We start from the raw sequence: 10,380 nt of genomic DNA on the forward strand, positions 1-10,380 counted from the left end.
CCTCCCTCCCTCCCTCCCTCCCTCCCTCCCTCCCTCCCTCTTTCCATGCTCCTCCCCAACTTGCTACTTTTTTCCCTCCTGTCCTTGTCCTTCTCTCTCTTCATTTTTGAGAGTTTCCCTGTATAGTCCTAGGCTGTCCTCAGATTCACTATGAATCCCTGGTGGGCTTTGAGTTTGTTATCTTCCTGCCTTAAACCTCTCCATTTCTAGATTACAAGTGTGTACTACCATGCTTGGTGTAGTTTAAGCTTTGTTTTAGTTTTATTGAGAATCAGTTCACATATCTACAGTTCATCAATTTAGCATGTAATATTGTTCTTTTGTGACTATATTACATACGCATTTTTACATTGATATTGTACAAGATTATATAGCCACTACCTCTATATAATTCCAGAGATTACAACATAGCATGAAGAAAATGTCTATCCTTTACTAGCACTCTCTTCTCAGTGCTCTCTTTCCCTGCCTCTGATAACAACTAACTTGTTTTCTAATCTTTTTGAGAATTTGTTTATTCTGGGATTGAGAGATGGTTCTGTAGGTAAGAACCTTTGATATTTATGCACAAGGACCTTAGTTCTGTTCCGCAACACCCACAAAAAAGCAACAACAGAAACAGAATCCAAAATAAATAAACAGTATGAATTCATGCCCTGTAACTCTAGTGGAGACAGATATCCTAATAGCTCACAGCCAGCCAGCCTAGCCTGACTGGTGCGTTTCTGTTCAGTGAATGAGCCTGTCTTAAAGGAATATGGCAGAATGATGGAGGAAGATGTCATCTGATGTTCTCCTCTGGTCTTTGCACATAGGTACATGGGTATGGTACATGGTACAGGTACATGCTGCACACTCATGCATGCAGCATAGACATACAGGCAGATACAGAGAGAGAGTGGGAGGAAGGGAGGGAGGAAGGAAGGGAGGAAGGGAGGGAGGGAGGGATGAATTAGTATTTTTTGGACATTTCACATGAAGTCATCCATTAGGTGGCCTTTACTGTTTTTTTTCCCTTTTTTCCCACTTAACATGTTGTCTTTTTGGTTCCTTCATGTCTAATGAATTTGTAATAACTTTTTATTACCCATATTCTATTTTATAGTTGTGCCATATTTTGTATGTCTATTCTTTAACTGATGGGTAATTGAGTTGCTTCTATCATTGACTACAATGAATCCTGATGTGAATATGGACAAAAGTTTTATCTGTATATAAGTCTTAAATTGGGGGGGGTTATATCTAAGAATAGGCTTATTACTGCTTTGTATTGTAACTGTTAATGATTAACTTCAGGAGAAACTACCAGACAATTTCCCAAAGCAGGCACATTTTACATTCCTACTAGCAATGAAGGGAATTTTCAATGTCTCCACATCTCCACTGCTACTTGTTGTTACCTATCCTTCTCATTATGCTATCTCAGCAAAAAGTGGTATCTCAGTGTGGGGTTGATTTTCATTTTGTTGATAGGTAATGATTTTAAATATTTTTTTCTTTGTTTGTTGATGATGTTTGTCTATATCTTGTTAGGAGAAATTACTTTTAAGCTTCCCCTATGCCTTGTTTTGAGTTTTTAACAGTGTTTTATACATTCTTGATGTATATCTTTTTCATATTCTGTCTCATGGGGATCACATTCAGGGCTGTGTTTATTTTAAGCAAGTTCTTACAATTAAACTACAGCCCTTCCCCCAAGATTAATATATATTTATATAGTATTACTGATTTTTAATTTCTATTCTTTTATACAGATTTGAAACCAAAATTGATTCATTTCATATTACTGGCTTACCAGATAATTCAGGAAAACCTCACCTACTGTCTTCGTTGAATGATATGTCACTCTTCCAGATTACTTTTGAGATAAATCCTTTAGATGAAACTGTTGCTCAGAGGTGTATCATAGAGGCTGAACCCTTAGAGATAATATATGATGCAGTAAGCATTTTCTGTATTACTACGTTTCAGTGTATTTTCATTTATTCTGAGTTAGTGCTTCATGTTAGTGATTCTTATTTTAACAGAGGACAGTCAATAGTATAGTGGAGTTCTTCAGACCTCCAAAAGATGTCTATCTAGCCCAACTCACTTCAGCAACTTTGGTAAAACTTGAAGAATTTCGAGATAAAACAGCAACAGGTAAAGTAATTTGTCAATTAAATAAATATTAAATTTTTACTTTAAATGGATTTCTAGACTGGATATAGTTTACTAGAAACTAATCTAATTATTTTATATTCAAGATCATATTTAACAATCAAGTTAATTGAAAAATTTTCGTTTAGGTATTTAGAGCTCTATTTGTGATAGTAGGAGGCTTCCTATTTTCATTCTTTGTAATGAATTCCAGAATTTGGTAGATTAGGATCAGAAGTAAAAGTTTCATCTTGTCTTCTCAAGGAGAATAAAAGGTGTCATTATGGAGTTACGCAGTATCCTTCGGTTTGAATATGTTAATACATTTGCATGTTTGTTTATTACATAGTTGTGCTTATTATTCTGCTCTGTTACACATTCCATTTATTGTTCAAATTCCTAAATTTCGTTCCAGCTCATGTACTGGTATTTGCAGTAAAGCCAAAGCAGAAGTTAAGATTCTTTTTCAGTCAGTTCTTCCTATTGTATAGAGACAGATAGATACACAGAAGTAAATGCAAATCCATTGTACTTAAATCTAGTAGCCAGTCAGATTTACTTTTTTTTTCCTCCAAGACATTTTCCTAAGTTTTTATTTTACTAATCTATAAAAAGTACTAAAACAGTACATGTCTACTATATAAAATTCAAATGTTATAAAAATATATTTTAAATACTTATATATTTATATTATTAAAATATAAGTATTATATAGCATTTATTTTGATATATATTATTTTTATTATAAAAATAATACTTTAGATTATTTTTCCCTTTCATTTTCCTCTATTAGTTTTTGTTACATTAGCCTTTATTGTTCCCTTGTTCTGTTTTTGTTTCATTTTTTTCTCCTGTGTCAGTGTCTTCATCCTTTGTAAATATTTCAGGTGAATGGGAGCATACCCATATTTATCCTGTGTCCCTGATAAGAAAAATGGATATGGCTTCTTGCTAACTTTTTTGAAGTGGAAGATTCTCTGGTAGTTTGATACGTACTCTTGATGGTCATCTTCCCGTGATAGAGAGGCACCTAGGAGTAGGGTAAATCATTGAGTATGTGTGTGAGAGTATTTGCAGAGAGGATTAACTGAAGGGTGAAGACCTGTCATGAGAGTGAATAGGACCATCCCATTGCCCTGGAGGCCACATGGAAGGACAGGTGAAAACCAGAAAGCCATCTGGAGACCAAATAAAGTAAAGGAGGAAAAGGAAGAAAGCCACAGGTTACCTGTTTCCTGGCTGCCATGATGTGGACTTTTTTGAGCCACAGCTCTCTGAAACCAGGATCCTAACAGATCTTCCCTTTTGCTTGTTTAACTGAGGTGTTTTCTCACTGTGACAAGATGTCTGACAGTAGTAGGATCACAGTAATAGAGATTTCTTTGTTATACAAGTGTTATCAAGAATTCAGTGGTGGGCGCTGGAGAGATGGCTCAGTGGTTAGGAGCACTGTATATGCTCTTCCAAAGGATCCGGGTTCAATTCCCAGCACCCACATGGCAGCTCACAACTGTCTGTAATGCTGTTTCCATGGGATCTGACACCTTCACACTAATGCATGCACATATACCAAAATTAAATAAATTCTATTGGAAAAGAATTCAGTGATGTAGCTAACATGTACTTTGTTCTGGAACATGTAGCAGCTGCCACAGTCTCTGTGAGTTCATATGTGTGTCAATCCTGTTGTGTCTGGAAGATACTATTTCCTTAGTATCATTCACCCCTTCTGGCTCTCAGCAGGTGTCTCCTCTTCCACTCTCTGAGCTCTGAGGGGGAAGGATTTGATGAAGACATCCTTTTAAAGTTTGAGTGTTCCGAGGTCTTTGATTATCTGATTACTATCCAGTTGTAGGTCTCTATGCATGATGGCTGGGTGAGGTACTGATTTGTGGGTATAGCAGAATGTTGTTAATCATTTTACTGCTACATTACTTTAGCAGAACAGTAGTATTTGGTTTTCCCCTAGGTCTGATTCTTAGCCACCAGAGCACTGTCAGGCATGGGTTCCATCTTACAGATATAGGACTTTAAATCTAGTCATATAATGGTTGATTATTCCCACAGTGTCTGTGCCGTTGTTGCACGAGTATGCATACTTAACAGGCGCATTGCCATTGTAGATTGAAGGGTTAGTAGTGGGTTGTTAGGTTTACCTTTCTCTCCCAGTAGCGTGCAGAGCACCTTGTAGTACTATGAACACTAGTCAGTAGGGGGGAGTGCTCCTAACTGGGCACCAACTTTTCTCCATTTTCAATGAAATATGGAAGTAGATTTTGTCTTCAGCAATGGTTCCTTACCATTAGTTTGTGGAGAAAAATAGCTTTGATAATAGCCTGAGTTTTTGAGGGTTTCCTTGGGCCTCTTTGTCCAACAGTTCAACTAGATGTAACCCATTCTTGGCACTGGAGGCTTCACCTGGTTGCAAGAGATATCTAGTTGGAACTTTGTTTTCCCATACTATTTAGTGACTTTGTTTAGATTTCTTTCCTATGTGTATACATTTAAAGAAGCTGATATTGTAATAGTTTTTTATATAATCCATCAAATGGGCCTTGGTGTGAGCTGTTCTTCTCCCTCTCTTTCTCCCCAACTTCATTTAACCCTCCCACTCCAGTTTGCACACTTTCTCTCTTACTATGCAGACTATTTCCCTTTCTTTGAGAGCCTTCCCTCTCCCTAGTTCCTTGTTGGTTTTTTGTTTGTTTGTTTGTTTGTTTGTTTTACCTAACTGTAGTTATTGAAACAACAGCATCCCATTTGGATGCCTAAAAGCTAGCACCATATAAAAGAGAATGCATAGCATATTTGTCTTTTGGATTCTGGGTTATCTCACTCAGGATGATTTTTTTCTTTCTTTTTTCCCATTCAGTAGTAAAGTGTTCAGTTTCCATGAATTTGTAAGTTTTCTGGTGTTGATATCCAGCTTTAATCTATAGTAGTCAGATAGGATTATGTTATTTCAATTTTCTTGTATCTGTTGAGGTTTGCTTCGTGTCCAAGTATCAATTTTGACAAAATTCCATGATTCGCTGAGAAAAAGGTGCATTCTTTTCTGGTGACGTGTGCAAAATGTTCTGTAGATCTATTTGGTTCATGTTATTTAACTTCAGCATGTCTCTGTCTAGCTTTTGTCTGTATGATGTCTTTTGGTCAGAGTTGGATATCTGACTATATACGTCACTATCAGTGTGTTAGGGTCAATGTTTGATTTTCGCTATAGTAGAGAGAGAGAGAGAGAGAGAGAGTGTGTGTGTGTGTGTTATATAAATGTTTAGAATTTCAACATTCTCTTTGTGAATTTTTTCTTTGGTCTTTCCCTATTTCTTTTGAAACAAATTTGGGCTTGAAGTCTATTTTGTTAGTTATTAAAATAGCTGTGTCGTCTTACTTCTTTGGTCTGTTTGCTTAGACTATCCTCTTTCATCTTGGTTACCCTGAGATCACATCTATTCTTAATGTTAAGGTATGTTTCTTAGATACAGTAGAAAGATGGATTATGTTTTCTCATGCAGTCTGTTAAAATTGGGAAACTGAAACCATTGATGTTGAAAGTTGTCAGTGAGTAGTTTTTTTGATTCCCATTATCTTGTTTGAGTGGTGTGAATATTTTCCTTGCTTTTCATCTGCTGGTCTGATATTATTATTGTTTTTGGGGGATTGGGTAACTCTTCAGCTTGAAGTTTGCAATCTCGTGACTTCTCTATAGCTGGATTGGAATAAAGACATTGCTCATTTGTCTTTGATTGTTTTTTTTTTTTTTTTTATCATGGAATGTTTTTCCATCTATTGTGACTGAAATTTTTTCTAGTTATAGTAATTTGGGCATGTATCTATGGTCTCTTTACAGTTGTGTTATTCAAATGGGTCTGCTTTTATATCTTTCTTGGTCTTTTCCCCTCAAAGTTTTTTACCTCTTTGTTTGTTCTGTATGTTAAATGTTTTGATTATTATGTGTCCTCGGGAATTCTTTTGCTCCTGTGTATTTGGTGTTCTATATATGCTGCTTGTACTTTGAATAGCACCACCTTTTTTAGGTTAGGAAAATTTTTTTCTCTATTCCTATTATTCATAGATTTGGTCTTTCATAGTGTCCTGGATTTTTATTCCTGGAGTTTTTAGATTGAACTTTTTTTTTTTCCTGATTGAGATATCCATTTTTTTTAAACCTTGTCTTTTATCTGAGATTATGTCTTCCATGTCTTGTACTTTGTTGGTGAGGCTTTGCCTCTGAGGTTTTTGACTTTCTAAAATTTTTATCTTAGTCTGGGTTTTCTTTAGTAATTCTATTTATACTATCATGTCTTAAACGGTTTTCATTATTTCATTCCATCGTTTGTATTTTCACAGACTTTGTTAAGGGATTTATCCATATCATCTTTAAGATCCTTGAACATATTTATAATTGTTATTTTCAATTCTTTGTCTTATTCTTCAGTAATACTACATTTCTCATAGTCTACTGTTGTAGGGTTGCTGGGTTCTGATGGACACATGTTATCTTGGCTGTTGTGTTTTGTGATAGTGTCTAGGCTTCTGGGATTGTGACAACAGAAGTGATTGTAGGTGTTGATACCTGTTTTTTTTTTTTTTTAATTTGGCAGCTGTTCCATTCTTTGGTTTCTGTTGTCCTCTCTGGCTCTTGAGCAAGTGTGATGGCTGTGTGTTTCCTGGTAGAAGGTGCTTCCTCAGGTTGGTGGGTGGCAGAAAAGAATAGCTAGTAGAAGAGGCTGAGGGGCGTAAGAAAGGAGCTAAGGGGAAATTGTTCATACTTTAAGGTAGGGTGGTGGGAAGAGGGGATTCTGCAAGTAGGTTGCATTAAGGCATCGATTATCTGGGGAAACTGATGAAAGGGCTAGTTAGACCCTGGGTCTGAATCAAGAAGTCTCCAGTGAGTGGAGTTTAGGTTGGAGGAAGGGTACCTGTATGAAAGTTGTTATTTGGCTGAGGATGAGAATGAATGTGATGGAGGATAGGAAGGTCAGTGTGAATCACTTTGTGAGTCCTTGCCAGATGTGGCAACTATACATGTCTGTCAGAATGTTTTTGGGTATAGGTGGGTGATAAAAAGAGCTAAGGGAGGGAGAAAAGCTGGATTTACAGCAAGGTTTGGAAGAGTCCTCAGGGAGTGTAGGGAAGGAGGAGAGGTCTGTGCAAGCCATCTGCTGCAGGGCTTAGGAGGAGACTGGAGAGATAGTGGAGGACAGGAAGGAGAGTGGAAATCGCCTACTAGAGTCCGTGTCAGATGTGGCTGATGTAATTCTTAGTTTTGATCAATTTTATAATTCTATACTTAGGGCAGGTATAAACCTGAAATGTATGTATTCCATTCCATAGACAGAAACTAAACAGTAATTGCAACAGATGCTGTTATGTATAATTAATTATTAGCTATAATGAGAGACTGCCTTATTCATCTAAAAAGTAAGTTAGAAGGTTGCAGGAAGAGCACTTACAAAGAATATTTCAACTGAGATATTATTCACTATCAAAGTCTGTCCTCCCAAAGACTGAAGTCAAGTCCTTATTGGAGAAGGCAGGAAATGGCATTGTGGTTTCACTTTGGCAAAACTTTCTGGAAATCTGTCCTCAGATATGGGAAAGGTGTTCTTGGGACTATGTCTCATTATGTATATTTATCCAAAACTACCTAAGGAGATTCTGAAGAAAGGTACTGGCTCTAAGGTATTTTGGTTCTCCTATCCTCCTTACCTAGTGTTGAAAAAGCCTCACTGTTGCTGAGAGAATACACTGACCCAGGAAGTGATACTCTTTAGTCTTATGGTTGTGAAGTCTTTGTTCTTTCTTCAGTGCTGTGGGAAAAACATTTACAATCCTTAGATACACCTTTGAAAAGCAAGCAAGTGGATGAATTTGAGGCCAAGCTAGGAAACAGATCATTAACAGACCCAAATGCTGTCAGAGCATTGAGATTTTGATTAGCCTGATTCCAGAGAATGTCTCCCTGAAGTAGCATGATGACCAGATAGATTTATGTTTGTGGTTCACCTAGCTAAAGAGTCTTTGAGGCAGGGGTCAACCTGGTAATATTTTAACTTGGGAAGTGATTAGGGGAAATGAGAATAACTGTTTTGAAATCAGTTATCTGATTGTCAGAATTCTTTAATTTATGTGTCTGCATTCATCCATGGCCTTATATTCAAGTTCTGTAGCTATTTTAAGAATCTGTTACCAGAATCTGCTTTATATAAGTTTTTGGAAATGCTAAGATTCTTTCTTCCTCTCTATATTAAGCAGTTTTGCATCACTTGCCTAGAAAAGATCTTTGGAATTTTTTTTTAAATGACAGTTTTTATAATTCTTTCTTGTATTTTCAGGAAAAGCTGTCTCCATTATAGGCTATTTATTCTATACATATGTAAGCATATATTTTAAAGTGTTCATCATCATATATTCATTGTTATATTCATTATTTTGAGACAAAAATACACTGTAGCATAGGTTAACCTAAAGTATATTTAATTCACAGTCAGTCTCTCAAGTGTTGGGATTATATGGGTATACTACCACATCTAGAAAATTATTAACTTGATTCTGTTTTTTACAAGCATATTAAGCTAATCATTGTTATATTTGATTGTGGGTATCTTTTTTTTAAGCTATACTTTTCTTTATCATTGTATATATAACATTTTTATTTATTAAAGGTACTGGTTTTAATTCAAACATTCATTCTTAATAAATCCTTAGTCTTAAAAATTAAATATGACAATGTTTCTACATTTACGCATTTTTAACTTTCAACCTTCATAATGATAAATTAATGTGTGTTATAAAACATTAAATGATTTCTTTGGAAGATTTGCTTTTGAAGAAGGAAGAAAGTAGATCATGATAATGGAGGAGTTCCAAATAAAAATGTGAGCTGCTCAAGTATTGAACTTTCTGAATCAGTTCCTTTATAAATATTGTAAGACATCTCTGAAAAATGCTGTATGATTTAATGACTCTTCTCATCTCACACTCCTAATGTATGCATATACTTCCTAACCTAGGCATACCCTGAAAAGAGAAATTACATATACTTTTGATTAGCAGGGCTTACACACTAAATATCTGTATCACATTCTTTTTCTCGGTATACCATTTTTCATTATAATTGAGGTTTAAAATCTGGTTGTGCTGGCTAGTTTTATGTCAACTTGACACATGTTAGAGATGTATCTAGGAAGAGGGAATCTTGTTTGAGAAAGTGCCTCCATAAGTTTGGCCTGTGGACAAGTAAATCAGTGGAGTTTTTCCTTGATTGATGATTTATGTGGGAGGGCCCAGCTCATTCTGAACATTGCCAGCCCGAGGCAGGTGATCCTGGATGTTACAAGGAAGAGTGGCTCAGAGGTTAAGAGCACTGGCTGCTCTTCCAAAGGTCCCGAGTTCAATTTCCAGCAAACACATGGTGGCTCATAGCCATCTATAATGAGATCTTGTGCCCTCTTCTGGCATACAAGGACAAATGCAGACAGAACACCATATAAATAATACATAAATAAAGCTTAGGGAAAAAAATAGAAGAACGAGGAGGAACAAGCCAGTAAGCAGCTTTCCTCCATGGCCTCTGCTCCCGGTACTATCCTGACTTTCCTTCATGATAAATTCTCTCCTCATCAGATTGGCTTTGATTATGGTGCTTTATTACAGCAACAGGAAGCCTAACTAAGATACTGGTCAAACGATTCTTTTGTAGTTCTTGTCTTACTGCGTTAGATACCTTCCTCCCTGTCTATCTTGTCCAAGCATATAGATCAAAGTGTCTTCTATTTACTTAAGCTGATTTAATGACCATTTGCAGAAATTTTGTCTACAAGATGGGGTTCTCATTTCATAGACTATAAATAATTAGACTCACAATATCCTTGACTTAGAAAAATAAATTAGATTAATTTAGTATGCTAATAACACACATAGGAATGAATTAAGTTTATTAGAAGATGATGGCCTAAGTGAATGAAATATATAAGTAATAAGAGAACTGATTTGTTACATTTTCTGTTTTACATGTGATTTTGTTGAAGGTAAATTAATGACAGGGATTTTCACTGTCATGCAACCATTAAGCTATGTATCATTGATCAGGATGATAGTTGTAGATGTCTTAGATTTGTGAATTAGGAAGAGTCTATACAAATTCTAATAGCAGGTACAAGTAACTGCTTCCTACCACTAATTTTTTTTGAAGTGTTTCTATTTTTATTTCACCTAAATTAACTGTCTGGGTTAAAA

At 35.9% G+C, this 10,380-nt stretch overlaps 1 protein-coding gene across 5 annotated transcripts in view; it reads left to right on the plus strand.

The window, feature by feature from the left end:
* The window catches only part of Vps13a (vacuolar protein sorting 13 homolog A), a 195,576-nt gene that overhangs the window by 36,023 nt on the left and 149,173 nt on the right, over positions 1–10,380 (plus strand). For all 5 annotated transcript variants that reach the window (XM_055614054.1, XM_055614056.1, XM_055614057.1 and 2 more), the window contains 2 exons: positions 1,755–1,941; positions 2,028–2,142. In XM_055614054.1, coding sequence (XP_055470029.1) covers positions 1,755–1,941; positions 2,028–2,142 — 302 coding nt within the window. The remainder of the gene's footprint in view (positions 1–1,754; positions 1,942–2,027; positions 2,143–10,380) is intronic.

This window comes from Psammomys obesus, unplaced genomic scaffold (genome assembly GCF_907164565.1).
Source record: "Psammomys obesus unplaced genomic scaffold, mPsaObe1.curated_primary_1811, whole genome shotgun sequence".
NCBI classification, from domain to species: Eukaryota; Metazoa; Chordata; class Mammalia; order Rodentia; family Muridae; genus Psammomys; species Psammomys obesus.